The 13,751-nt window shown below is 45.5% G+C and overlaps 5 protein-coding genes across 5 annotated transcripts; 2 read left to right on the top strand and 3 right to left on the bottom strand.

Annotated features, from left to right (window-relative positions):
* Positions 1–728: 728 nt before the first annotated feature.
* DEU56DRAFT_962853 (uncharacterized protein) lies at positions 729–1,130 on the top strand (the record flags this gene model as incomplete). The annotated part of the gene is made up of 3 exons (XM_041359365.1): positions 729–853; positions 889–963; positions 1,025–1,130. The coding sequence occupies 3 exons, from the start codon at positions 729–731 to the stop codon at positions 1,128–1,130; spliced, it is 306 nt and encodes a 101-aa protein (XP_041204341.1).
* Positions 1,131–3,612: 2,482 nt separating this feature from the next.
* DEU56DRAFT_759423 (uncharacterized protein) lies at positions 3,613–4,759 on the bottom strand (the record flags this gene model as incomplete). The annotated part of the gene is made up of 7 exons (XM_041350317.1): positions 3,613–3,673; positions 3,750–3,812; positions 3,868–3,905; positions 3,972–4,040; positions 4,124–4,473; positions 4,540–4,697; positions 4,743–4,759. The coding sequence occupies 7 exons, from the start codon at positions 4,757–4,759 to the stop codon at positions 3,613–3,615; spliced, it is 756 nt and encodes a 251-aa protein (XP_041204340.1).
* Positions 4,760–6,199: 1,440 nt separating this feature from the next.
* DEU56DRAFT_825852 (uncharacterized protein) lies at positions 6,200–6,794 on the bottom strand. Its single transcript, XM_041354311.1, has 3 exons — positions 6,590–6,794; positions 6,412–6,556; positions 6,200–6,232 (listed from the first exon to the last, which is right to left on the bottom strand). Exons 1-2 carry the CDS (start codon positions 6,734–6,736, stop codon positions 6,461–6,463), a joined length of 243 nt encoding a protein of 80 aa, XP_041204339.1. The 5' UTR covers positions 6,737–6,794; the 3' UTR covers positions 6,200–6,232; positions 6,412–6,460.
* Positions 6,795–9,426: 2,632 nt separating this feature from the next.
* Positions 9,427–9,666, top strand: DEU56DRAFT_696249 (uncharacterized protein; the record flags this gene model as incomplete). Its single annotated transcript, XM_041347223.1, has 1 exon — positions 9,427–9,666. A coding segment is annotated over one exon (240 nt), but the record flags the coding sequence as incomplete, so codon positions are not given.
* A 1,223-nt stretch (positions 9,667–10,889) lies between these two features.
* On the bottom strand, positions 10,890–12,089 carry DEU56DRAFT_744042 (uncharacterized protein; the record flags this gene model as incomplete). The annotated part of the gene is made up of 4 exons (XM_041349049.1): positions 10,890–11,303; positions 11,357–11,553; positions 11,599–11,734; positions 11,784–12,089. The coding sequence occupies 4 exons, from the start codon at positions 12,087–12,089 to the stop codon at positions 10,890–10,892; spliced, it is 1,053 nt and encodes a 350-aa protein (XP_041204337.1).
* Between the last annotated feature and the right edge of the window lie 1,662 nt (positions 12,090–13,751).

Genomic DNA, 13,751 nt, shown 5'->3' with positions numbered 1-13,751 from the left:
GTCGTCTCCCTCCTCAGCAATTGATCCCTCACCCTAGTCCTCAAGCGGGCTCCCAACCCGATCTATGCAGCAGCCAGCTAAAGGCGCAGCTGATTTCCTATTGATCTCTCCCCTTCTGAGCGGCTGGGGTCTATCGCACTAGTCGCTTAGGGCAGTGAGATATTGAAGCTGAAGCTCTCGAGTCCTGGTTTCGAGACAGTAGCGGGAACCTGCTCGTCAATGGCCCAAGTCCCTCAGCTGAAACCAACCAGGCGTGTTCCTTCCCCCATGTTATTCATGAAACTCGGTACTTATCCAAGGCTCTATGCAGTCCCACTCTGTAAGCATGCAAGCACTCACGCATCTGGCAGGGCAGTCATCGAACTCGGTTTCGTCATTTTTAACACTACAGCAGCGCACCCAACTGTTTCCAGGTCAAATTCACCACCGACTTCACGGGTTATGCACCAGTGGGTAAGAATCAGCATTGTCCCCCAGGTCATGCGCCCATCTAATATAATGCATGATAAACATCTCGGATCTGTCCCAGAAAGCTCGCGGCACGAGCCCACGGCTTGACAGTGGTGCGGGATCCTCCCTCGGGACGTATGGTAACTTTGAGGTCATGTCCCTCCTCTGTCCTTCAGGGTTCGATGCGCGTCCGACCACGCTGGAGGCGCGTGAGAGGTACGGGAAGAGCGATAGCGATGGTATGGCGTCCTGTATTGTATGGAGTCCTAGGCACTGAAATGAAGGGAGTGGACGCATACCCGGGCTACTTTTCGCTGAATTTGGATAATGATATCAAGATAGAAGCTATGTCGACGCGTCGTGCTGGGCTAGAGCGCTTCACGTTCCCGCGGGGCTCGAAACCGTACTTTGTGCTCGACCTAGCCAATGACCTGCCAGCGTCATTGGCGGTGGGACCCTCGATATCAACCCAGAAAATGGCCGTATCACAATTGGTGACCACTACGGCTCCAGGTAAGCCATCAAATATCCTTTTGGTCAGCAATGTGGTAAATCAGCTTGATTTCCGCGTTAGCTTTGGTCCCGGTTCGGATCACTACCAAGCATTTGCTTGTTATGATCTCTTGAACAGCGGAGCTCAAAAGCTAAGTGAATACGGCATCTGGACGGGTGATACGTGAGCCATGCGCACTGGTGGTATATACTTGAACTAACAATATGCTCATCAGCTACAGCCTCAACGCAAGAGGACTCGCTCAGACCCGCCTCAATCTTTTCCAGAACCTAATAGGCGGTACACCCTACCAATCTCATATGAGGGAAATCTAGAGGAAGCGATCCTTCGCGTGGGCATTTTATTCGCATCGACAGACCAGGCCTGCGCCAATGCTGAGGAAATTGGCACAAGTTCCTTTGAGAAAATTCAGACGGTGTCCAAGGCTCTGAGAAGCTCGGCAAGATCGAGATCGATGTTGTGAACTCGCCCCCCACCGTCACGGAGATGCTATACTCGTCACTGTACCGTGCATCGTTGACTCCTGTAGGTGTAAAAACATCGCAAAAGAGCTGAGCTAACCATGTTTCTGTAGAATAATGCTACTCAAGAAACCCAAGGGGCGTTTGCTAACACGACCTTTGGGTCTCTTTACTGCAGCTGGGACGCTGTAGGAAACATGTGTTCCCTAGCCTCACAATCGAGCATTTAGATGGTTTATGGTGGCAGCCCACTGACAGTCCGTTTCCTGTCATACCCGACGCAACCCGTTGTTTCCACACATAGTCCGTTGTTCCCGCGCACAGTCCGTTGTTCCCACACATAATCCGTTGTTCCCGCGCATCGGACTACCCGGAAACCCGCTATCCCTATGTCCAGTCCGTCCTCGTGTGTTCTCACTGGTGAGTAGTCAAGTTTTACACATAACTGATGTTGTAGATAGCACTGTTACATATGTTCCCACGGACCGCAGTGCCTCATGTCCGTTTACATACAAAACATCGGACCTCATTACCTGATGCTATTTTCGCCTATAGGACTCCGGGTTTCTACGTAGTTAGTATATAGGACGATAGGATATGGACCAAATACCTTACCTTTGTTTAGTGGGACTTCCCATTTACTTGGTCCATGATCCCCAGTCAGATCCTACTACAGGCGTATACAGACGCATACAGTGCCTGTATACACCTGTATTTTTCAACCAATGTATGTATCAACCTGTATCGAATTAAACCTAATATAGCAAGCCTGTATCAACCTGTATATGTGTGGATCAATTGCAACGGTTGTAATGATACACGGCGACTGGCTACATAGCAAAAATTGACGAGTGTGAAACAAATGAGCACAATGGGAGATGTGCGTGAGGTGTGCATGAGAACAAATAATGCGATGCAGACGAGTGTGAGGTAAACGAGCATGATGGGAGATGTGCGTGAGGCATGGATGAGAACGAATAATGTGATGCGGACGAGTGCAGGTATACGAGAAACATACTAGTACATAACAAAACTGACTCGGAGCGTGAGGCGAACGAGTGGAATGGGAGATGGGCATTAAGAACTGTGATGAAAGTGCAGAAATTTAAGCAATTGTGGGCGGTACCACCATCTCGCCCCCTACATCCGCGTGAGCATCCGACGGGACAGAGACAGATGGTGTAAGAGCACGAGGGACAGAGACGAACGGTGAGAGAGCACGGGGGACAGTAACAGCGACAGAATTCGGTGTGAGAGCACACTGAGGGACAGATGCTGCTCGAGGGCCTGGGCGACGTCTCCGTAGGACATTTGGTTCTGTGAGCCTGAGTTGTGGTTGTCGAACATGATTGGACAATGTGTAGTTGTCGCCAGAGTGGTAAGTGACGAAGATGAGATGCGATGGACCTCTTTCTTCTTCTTTGAGGTGCGTATGTGAGGAGAGATTGCAATGGACAGGGCCCGCTTGGATGTGCCAGCAGTTGGGATATAGTCTTGAGATGCTGGCTCGGGCTTCACATTCACCTCAACTTTTTCTTGCTTTATAATCGCACAGTGGTCCTCCTTTGGGCGGGACGTCTATTGAGGATAGTGTCGGCTCGCAAATGTATCTATTTTCCAATGTCCGTCGCAAAGTCGTAAGTGGACAAATGCTTGACGCATTGTGAGGCAAACAAATTCAAGGGCGCGAATATCGGCGGACATCCATGTTGTGGGAGCAAGACCATTGTCGAGGAGAGTTCGCATGGCATTTCCTGGTACACGAACAGGTGAATTCACGTTGTGTGCGTTCTGCAGGCATGACGACTGTCTGTTTATCATTACATAAGATACATGTCCTGTAAAAATCAACCATTTTGTGTATACGCGTGTATATGCATGTATCTCCACTGTATGTAACTGTATATCCCTGGCTGAGCGTGGAGTAGGATCTGACTGGGCATGATCCCTTGATACCTAGATACCTTGACACCTTGCCCAATACATCGGGTTACCCATTCCTTACGACCCGAACCTTTGCCATTCCTTTCTTAACGTTTTCCGTCACTTTCCGTCCGTTTCCGTTGTTCCCGCGCACAGTCCGTTGTTCCCACGCACCGGACACGCACTTTCCCGCGCATCGGACTCTAGTATCGACCTTCGGGTTATCTTTCCTTTGGCCTAAAGACACTAACTATCATTCTTACTTCAGACAGCAGGCCCCTTTAGGGTCAAACTAGCCTTAGGCTTAGCTTGACCAATAGGTATACTGGTATCACTTTCCATATACCGTTGTGTCAGATTACTTTCGCACATCGCGCGCATCGCTAATGGGTCGCGCTAACCTGTGGATAGGTGTGAAGTTGATGTATATATACCATGGTATGAGCCTGTGGAGAGGTGACTCTCTACACCAGTTTGTTGCACATGTATCAATTTTGCAAGAGTTTCATATGCACTGACAGCTCGACGTTGAGTGGGAGTTCACTAGGGTCCTTTTTCTATGTGATCGAGAGGATACAATGTCAGTCACAACAAACAAGATACATGACTTCCATGTATGGTACCTTCATCTTCTTCTTCTTCCAATCACTGTCGCTATTGCTTCCCTGGCTCGTATCACTGTCCTCGCTGGTCTGCTCGCCCCCGTCATGTTTTCATTTCTTTTTTGGCTGTAAAACTTAGAATTGAACAGCATATATGCATATAATGTATGAACTGTTGGTGGATCAGGTTTTTTTGAGGCCTCAACGAGAATCTTTGCTGCAGGAGCCTTCATTTTTGACAAACATTCAAGAAGGTGATAGAATTCCGACTGTTTCTTCAAGGATAATGGTAATGTTTGGTGCCATGCGACTGTGAATGTTACTTTATAATTGTAATAGGCAAGTTTCTTCGGTTTCAGTGCTTCCGAGATGCATTTGAGTATTTGGGCTTTGAGGGTATCGAAAGGCTTGTCATTCAAAAACTTGATGATGGCAGGTTCTCCGCTTCTCCTTGCTTTTGGTTTCTTCATTTCCGAGTAGGAGAACATTATGAGAGTATACGAGATCGAGACATTATGTGGTGCTGGAGGTACAGAACAGGGTCTCACAATCAGGAATTCAATAGTCAATGGACTTCGAACAATTGTACCTTCCTTGGGCTTGGGAGGGCGACCAGGGCCGCATTTTTCTTTTTCTGGTGATTCTAGTTCGGAGGTGGGTTCTACGACAATAGTTTCATCCTCAGGAGAGATGTCATACTGGCCCCTGACAGCCGCCATTATCAAATTGTTGTCAGAGTCCATAGAACTAGAGGATATTGAGTTTGTCATTTTCAACACAATCGTAGCTCACATACGTGCGGGACACATTATTTACTACTGTGTATGTAAGATTTATTTATTTCTTCTTCTTTCTCAAAAAGTCGTGTACTGTCATCATTTATGCAAACAGCTGTAAATACATTTGACAATGCTAATAGATGTAGAATAATGGCCTGCATGATTAAGCATTGAGAAAAGTGCCAGAACTAAAGACGTAAATTAGAAATTTCATTGTTTCTATTAAATGTGTATGAGAGGCCAAAGTCTGATTCAATCAAGCTCTTGCTGTGCAGTGCCACACCTACCTATCCTGCAGTACAAGTACCATGATGGGCAACAAAACCAAGGCTCAAAAGCGCTGGTGCGAAAATATCACAGCATGGAGAACATTGAAGAAACCTAGAGTTGGCTTGGAGACAGCCAATGAAAATAAAGATGTGAGTGTACTATGAGCTTTTGAGCCTTGCAACTTCAATGAGTACTCACATGATGCACAGCTGTTTAGTATGACATCTCAGGATATTGTTTCATCAAGCATAGAAATGTGGTTCGGGGAACCACTCTCCACATGTGCCCCACACACTCCACATACAAAAAATCATCTCCAGCACTCGGCAGCAGCATTTTTTCTACCAACTCTGGAGAACTTGACCGAGGAACCTACTAGCCATGAACTGCTGGACTCTCCAGCGGTATTGCCTCGCATTGCTCTCAAAGATATGGAGAATACAATTGGTGGAAGAAGCACATGGGACTTGGAAGCTAAGCTTCAAACAAGTGCTCATATCCTGATGGACAAACAACCAGTGATCAGCTCACATACACACCACAGTTACTACTCACCCCTGCCTATATCTCGGAGTCATCACAAAGTCACCTGCAAAGGCATTGAGGATGAGGATGAGGACTTGATTGCGATCTGAGGAATACGGTGGAGAGAACAGCGGCTGTCCCCTGTCGAAGCTTGGGCTATCGATGGAAGGAAGAAGAAAAAGGTCAATATGTAGATGGTCATGAACGTGAGGACATTGTCAAGTACTGTCAGAATGTGTTCTTGCCTTTGTGGCAAAGTGTCCAATGTTGTCTTCGAAACTGGAAGGGGGATGACTAATGAGAGAGGAGGATTCTGGAGAGCTTTTGGGCCTTTGCCGTGTGGTTGTTTGATTTTACGACAAGTCAAGATTTCATCAGGAAAAACCCCTTTGTCTATATAGAGCTATATAGCTCTATATAGACATTATAGACATTATAGATTCTATAGAAAGGTGCCTATTATAACTAACTATTACAAACTATAAAGCTTCACTATAGACGACCTTCTACTATAAAAGTACATGATCTACTATGAAAGTACTATAAAGATCCTTGTTTTCCAACTATACTATAGGTGTTTTCTCTCATCATAGCGCTCAAGTACCAGGAAAATTGTTCAAAGCAGTAATATTTCAACTATCTACTATACAACTTCTACATTAATTTGTAACTACTAGGTCAGGCGGAGAAAGAGCAGAAAGAGCAGGAAAGCAGGAAGAGGAAGAGGAAGAGAGTGGGAGAGGAGAGAAAGTAGGAGAGGAAAGGAGAGAAGAGGAGAAAGCAGGAGGAGCAAGAGAGGGGAGGGAGGAGCAGAAGGAGCAGGAGAGTAGAGAAAGCAGAGCAGAGCAGACAGAGCAGACAGAGCAGGAGAGAAGGGAGGGCGGAGGGAGGAGAGGAGAGAAAGTAGGAGGAAGGGAGACAGCTAGCAAAATAGAGTTAGAAAAACAACAAGAGAAAGAAAAATAACCTTACCAAAAGACAAAAAAACTCGAAAATTAATAGAGGGCCAGAGAGAAAGAGGAGCAGGAGAGAGAGAGACAGCCAGGAGAGAGAGAGAGGAGAGAGAGAGGAGAGAGAGAGAGAGAGAGAGAGGAGGGAGGAGCAGAAGAGGGAGAGGGCCAGAGAAGAGCAAGAGCTGAAGCAGAGCAAGAGCGTCAGAGAAAAAACAAAGGAAAGAAGAATAGACTCACCAAAGGGAGAAGGAACCAACATCAAAGGCCTCACTAACAACACCACCAACCACCAACACCCAGGACTTGGCAGGAGAAATAAGAAGGAAGAGGCACAACAAAAATAAGGAAAAGAGTGAAGAAAGAGAAGGCAGTTAAGAGCACTTACACAGTAAAAGTCAACCGTGGGAATTTGTGCAGGACGCTGCACAAATTCCCACAATAGTTAAGGAAAAGAGTGAAGAAAGAGAAGGCAGTTGAGAGAAACTTACACGGTAAAAGTCAACCGTGGGAATTTGTGCAGCGTCCTGCCCAAATTCCCACAATAGTTAAGGAAACTCATTAGGGGAAAGACTTGGCAAAATTTTCGCACTTTTGACTACTACCATTAGGATTTTGATAAGGAGTGACTATGGTAGACCATGAAAATTTTTTCGAAAAAAATCAAAGTTGTAGCCCTTGTCAAGGGCAGTCTTTCCATAGTCTCATGACATTTTTTGCTCAAGATCGCAATGAGTTATAAGCAAAATACTACGAAGTGGTGCCTAGACGGTACATAAGCGGCCTGGGCTATCAAAAAATACCGAGGACATTGAATTATTCCACAAAGCATATGATATTTCACAACTATGTCCATGGTGATATCAAACTGCAGAATATCACTGTGGGTCTCCATGATTGTCCCAATGTGTGAGTCCGGCAAATTGTTGATGGTGTTTGATTTCTGACATGACTTTGTAGTCCTCAATCCTGCCATCTGGATGTTGTGGGTTCAAAACCATTGGAGTGAAGCCCAAAGTAGTGCTGCCAAGTCTGGTGATCAGAGACGAGCAGATACACGGGAGAGCGAACTAGATAGAAGTATCTCAGTCTCTGTAGGATGAATCTGCGTACAGATGTATAGTACCTAGATAGAATTCTATGGAACATGTTAGCTACTTGATATAATGAAGACAGGGAACATAAGCTTACATCTCAGTCTCTGTAGGATGACTGAGATGTTTGGACAAAAAGCTCGTAGATTTAAACTAGTTAGCATAGTGATGGAAAATTTCACATAGTGTAGGACTTTGACACTTTGTATAATTGCCTCGACAATCAACGTCAACGACATCATCCGTACGGTGCTCGCAATGTCTCAGTGTGACACCTCTGACGTCTCATGTCCAGACTTTGATCTGTCCAATACCAAGTTGTTCACACTTGACTTGGTACGTCTAATTCACCAACACCACTGCTTGAAGTTTGAACTAATCATTTTATATTTCCTAGATGCATGCCAAGAGAGCAGCATTGAAACCTGCTGAAGCTGTCCGGCCTCCAGTGCCACAGTAGCAGCCACGCTTGCTAGGCTCACGCCACTATGGACTTCCTGATATGAACGTGCTAGTGATTGTCCATGAGGGTCCCCAAACAGTCAATCAGGAGTTCACAGCATACAACACGGCTCCTCTCAGCAGCAAGGGGGGAAATATCCCTGTATTCCGGCAGGTGAGAACTGCGTGTCTCCTCATTAAACCTCTCGTCATTGACCGCCATGGGTCGGACAGGTTTCTGAGACAGTTTTTCCAACTCTATTCACTATTGCGATGGACTATCTACCCATACAGGCCTCCTCTGTTCCGTGCAAACAGGTCTTCTCATCAAGTAGTAAAACCAACACTAAGAAACAGAATCACATCTCCCCAGTGCTGATGGAGGCCCTGCAGATTGTCAAGTTCCTCCTGAAAGAGAGCGGCTCAACTTTACCAAAGGTTGGGCGGCATCTCAAAAGGAGATGGAATTCCAGATATTGTTGGACGACTCTGATGAGCGTGCACCTGACAATGACAGCATTACAGGTGACAGTCATGTCCATGATGCTCTTCTCAAGGCTATTGCAGAGTATGAGTGTGACAACATTGACAACACTGCCACTATCTATTCCCTGTGATGTTCATTCACTCTTCATACTCAGTTTTCATTGATTCCTACTTGATCTTACAATTGTTCTAGTTTTGTGTTTACCTTAGACTGTTTTCAATCATTACCTTGTTTTCTTTCTCAAGCACATCTAATCTTTAATAGCTGACTTTCACTTTATCCTTCACTTGAGCAGTCTCTCTCCCAGCACCAAAAGATTCTGTAGACACTTGCATTCTCGAGAAGATGGGCTGGCGCGTTGGGCAAGGTGTTGGCCTATGGATAAAATGGTGTCAGACGAGGAAGTGAAGAAATGTACATACACCCCTCAATATACACCATTGATCATTGTCGAGAGGAAGGATAACTTTCATGGCTTGGGCTATGACCCTGGGCTAGGACTGCATGCCAGTCTCGGCAGTACACCTGAATCTTCCAAACAACCCAGTGGCCCACATTTAGCTGGTGTGTACTCTCGTTGTTGTTGTGTGCTTTCTTTTGACTCTGACTCGTGGAGACAGGCGATTTTGGACTTGGCACACTGAATGATAGATGACGACGACTTAGGCCCAGCTCAGCAACTGAGTCCAGTTCAATTTTCGCTGGTCAGGTTCAATTGATGGTTGGCTAAATTAGACCAGCGAAATGGCCCAAACTGGGCAGCGAGTTTGTTTCTAGTGTACCCTACTGTACTTGCTGATGGTAATCAACGCTACTCGAAAGCACTTTGCACACTCGAAAATGAAGAAAAACCGGGCAGCTGTCATCGCTATTGCACTCGCTGCTGCTTCCATTGCTCAACATCATTATGCTGCCTGCTACGACAAAACTCCCAAAAATACTTCCAAGCTCACTGGCCAACAATGGTTGAATGAGCTTCTGGCTGGCCATCCTCAACATTTTTACGATGCAATGGGAATGAATAAACATGTATTCCAGGCCCTTCTCCGTGAGCTAATCAAACATGGCCTTCACGACACAAGACATGTTTCGGCTGAAGAGCAGCTTGGAATATTGCTGTATCTTGCTGTAACTGGCCTACCCCAGCGTCATCTTGAAGAACAATTTCAGCGCAGTCCAAGTACTCTCACAAAGTGCGCCACCATATTAATTATTGATGAGTTTAGAATTTGACTTCTGCTTATAAGAGCCATCCATTGCATTCTCGACCTCCTCACGTCTGATGCTTTCTATAATGCCTATGTATGATGTAGGAAACCTCCAGTTTCTGGCCTCACAATTGACACTTTACCTACTTTATGTTTGCACTCTTACTGCTGACATAATCAAGTTCCACTTTGCACCAGTACCAGTTAGAGTCTGAAGTCCAGTCTGAAGTCCCCTGCCTTTTCCTTGATGATTTTATGTCTGTGAGCACTGAGCCTGGAGCAGAGACCCTTTAGGGTCGAACTAGCCAAGGCCAGCAAGACCCAACATTTCCCTGCAGCTCAGCAGGATTGTTGTACCCACAACGACTTCCTGACACGACCACCCCACTCACACCTGAGATCAAGGACAACCCGAAATTTTATCTGTTCTTCCAAGACTGCCAAGGATCAATTGACGGGACTCATTTGGATGCTTTTGTTCCTGATGATGCCATGGCACGTTATCGCAACTGAAAAGGTCGTCTCTCGCAGAATGTGCTTGCTGCATGCTCACAAGATCTGCGGTTTACATATATTCTCAGTGGTTGGGAGGGCAGTGCTGCTGATGGACACATCTACGAGGATGCTCGGCGAAGTAACCTGACTATCCCCCCTGGTAAATATTTTCTCGCTGATGCAGGCTTTCCGATTTGCAATGGGCTCATGATCCCATACCGTGGAGAATGATACCATCTAAACGAGTGGGGCAGGGTTGGTCTACGGTATTTCATTCATGTTATCAAGCTATTATTTTCTCATGACTCGTCTAGGCCCAAAAACTATCGTGAACTTTTCAATTTGCGTCATGCACAAGCCCGTAATGTCATCAAACGAATTTTTGGAGTTGTCAAGAGGCGTTTTCGGCTTCTTGTGGTTTCTCCTGAGTATGATCTCACGACACAGGCAAAGATGGTCCCTGCTATCTGTGTACTACACAACTTCATCCGTATTTACGACAGTGACGACCTCCCGGAAGCACGTGAGGCTCCCTATGGTGATATTGTCAGGGCAGTGATAGATGGGGTTGAGGATCTCGGAGGTGATATCTCATCTGCAGAACGAGTTCAGGCTTCGGAGCTTAGGGATTCCATTGCAAAAGCTATGTCGGATAGTTATCAGTACATTTTAAATGCACAGAGTGTAGTACTACCCTAGACTAAACTCGGCTAACTCTGACTGAATGTAACGAGTGCGAGTAGACTTTTTCTTGATTACAAGGTATGAATCTGCAATTGCAGTCTGACGAGAGAACAAATGAACAGCTGCTACCTGCTCAGTTTCGGACAAGTCATCATCGTCTTCGAGACAGTGGATGGCAGCACTGCAACGTTCTGGAGAAGTGAGCCCACCAGACTCGTTGAATTTATCGGCGAGTGTCTCGATAGCTCCTGCAACCGAAAACATGGCATCAGTGCCTGAGCCACGACCACTTGAAGAACAACGGATGGCACGACCAGTTGGTTGTCGCTTGCAGCTGCTCCCAAACGGTGTCATTTCTACAGCCGAACACTTCCGGTTGTTGGGTTTGATGGGTGTCATGGTCTGCAAGTCATCAACATCCTGGTAGATAGCCATAAGCCAACAAATCATGTATTTGAATAGAAAATACATACCTCATCATTTTTGTCATCCAACATCTGGTTATCTTCCCCCGAATCAGCAGGATGGTTGAACAGGAGTGTGGTGTCAACAGTTTCAGTCATGGTGGTCATGCCCACACGAAAAACATTTTTGCCAGTTGCAACAATCCCCTCGACTAGAATCTGGATGCTGTTGTAGAGTGGAAAAGATTTCTTCCTCCAGACTTTGGCTTTTTTTGTGTGTCTGTTGATGTATGGTGGTCAGCACCTCGCACTGATCTGATGAGATCCACCTACCGCGAGATATTTCTCCCAGACATCTGGCGGGGCAGTTACAATCTTCAAAGTATTGTCCCAGCCAAATCCAGATTGTTCCCGGAGTTTTTTGACAACGGCGAAGTCTTTTTTGAGCTGAGAGCACAGTTAGAATGTAGCACGAATACTAGAATACAAGACATACCTTTCCCCAATGATCATGACATGAGCCAGATGTCTTCGCAACACCTCCACTTGTCTTCTCACTCCCTTTGAGTGCTTCCGCGCAAGCAATGAATGACTTCGGTTTGAATCCTGAGTCAGATTGATGACCCTCCTCCCGTTCCTTCAGAAGTGTTGCTATCAACACAGCATCGTCACTGGACTTCCAAACTGTCTTTGTGCTCACACTCAGTACTTTTGGTTTGGTCTTCGTGCCTTTGTCAGTCACAGCAGTGGACTCAGCAATAGGGCCAGCCTGACTCCGAGATTGTTCGTTTTCGGGTGACATCTGAATCAGTCAGAAAGGGAGCGATGAGATGGAAGAATTGGATTGCCAGAGACAAAAACCCGTATTAGTGCTACAAGTAGATACCCATATATTGATCTAACCCATCAAAATCAAACTTTTTTGTCGAGCACACACACTGGTTGAGTTAAATTAGACGTTTTGATGGAAAAAAAGTGTTGGTTCGATCCAACGTGATTTTGGCGGGTGACCAGCGAAAATTGAACCGGACTCAGTTGCCGAGCTGGGCCTTACATGTTTGAGATCACCCTCAGATGGACGGTAGGAATCGGCATGCATACGATGCCAACAAGAGTTGTTTGATCCGTCACGCTAACAATAACTGGTGCAACAATAACTGGTGCATGGACATGATCTTTACATTGACTTGACTGAAAGGCTCCACCCTAATCCTGCACCTCACGACCCACCACTCTTGCCAACCAGCTTTGCCACTTCAACCTCCAAGGCTCCCGAGATCCTCTCTCCCCTCGAACTCTGCCCCTTTCAGCTTCTCTTTCCCTTGACTTGTGGCTTTGTGCCGCCATATCGGCCTCACGCTTCGCCCGATCTAACCTTCATACTTGATCGAGGCTACAATATTGCTAATATCTATTTTAGTGTTTAATCGAAAGCTATTGGGACCAACCACTCATGTTGTTCTGGGGACCCATTTGCGTGTTGTCTTTAGATGTAGAGTACATTTGCGAGTTTGTAAGCGATCAATATCAATCTACAGTGTGTTAATTTCCCAATTGGGCTTTCAAGTCTTAAATTTTTGGTGTCTAAATTGTAATCTATGTTTGGACTTAAAATATATTAAATTAAATTAAATTTGAGGCTTTAAGCTGGTTTTAAGCCTTAACTCGACTAAACCATAATTATCTAAGCCAAGCCAGGCCATAAATGACACAGGCTGAGTCACGTGATCCAATCAGTTATTATTAGGTCTGGCTACAGCGGAAATGTGGTGTTGTGGATTGGTATGCCAAGGGGTCAACTCATCTGTGGTTCCGGAATGTCATCGCTCAGAAAGGCAGAGAGACCAGCTCTGAACTCTCCAGTATTCGTGTCCCAGTAGCAATGGTTCGCGGATGAGCCTCACCTGCATATATTTGTTTGTCTTCGGATATAATTGGGTAGATTTTAGGTCTGAACTTGCCATTTATATCGACAAAAACCAAGTTCTCGCTGATTCCCTGATGCACTTATGGGCTCAGCTGTTAACTTTTCTCAAACTCTAGCACCAAAATTACAATATATGGTCAATATTAAAAACTCATCAAAAACTAGTCAAAAACATGTGTCAATAACAGGCTGACAAGGTGAAGAATTTCCGCAATTTTTCTTATAACTCACTAGGATCTTACCCTATTGATGTGATGAGACTATGGGAAGGACTCCAGCCAAAATCCCCATGGTCGAGATGCTTTATTTAACAACCAATTTTCAAGTATTTTCTTTATAACTCACTAGGATCCTAACCTGTTGATACCATTAGACTGCGGATAGACTCCCCTTGACAAGTGCTATAACTTTGATTTTGATTGGAAAAAGTTCCCACAGTCAACTTGATTTCTTGAACCACGCATTTTCAAGTATTTTCATTATAACTCAGCAGGATCTTAAACTATTTATACCATTAGACTACGGATAGTCTCCCCT

This window comes from Suillus clintonianus, assembly GCF_016758775.1.
Source record: "Suillus clintonianus strain FC179 chromosome Unknown DEU56scaffold_91, whole genome shotgun sequence".
Taxonomy (NCBI): domain Eukaryota; kingdom Fungi; phylum Basidiomycota; class Agaricomycetes; order Boletales; family Suillaceae; genus Suillus; species Suillus clintonianus.
Note: the sequence above shows the minus strand (reverse complement) of the source record. Positions and strands in the feature narration are given on the sequence as shown.

Coding starts and splice junctions, on each gene's coding strand:
- DEU56DRAFT_825852 (XM_041354311.1), bottom strand. CDS start 6,736: ATGTTGGTTCCTTCTCCCTTTGGTGAGTCTATTCTTCTTTCCTTTGTT. Junction 6,557..6,589: donor TCTCTCTCTCTCTCTCCTCT/CTCTCTCCTCTC, acceptor TGGCTGTCTCTC/TCTCTCCTGCTCCTCTTTCT.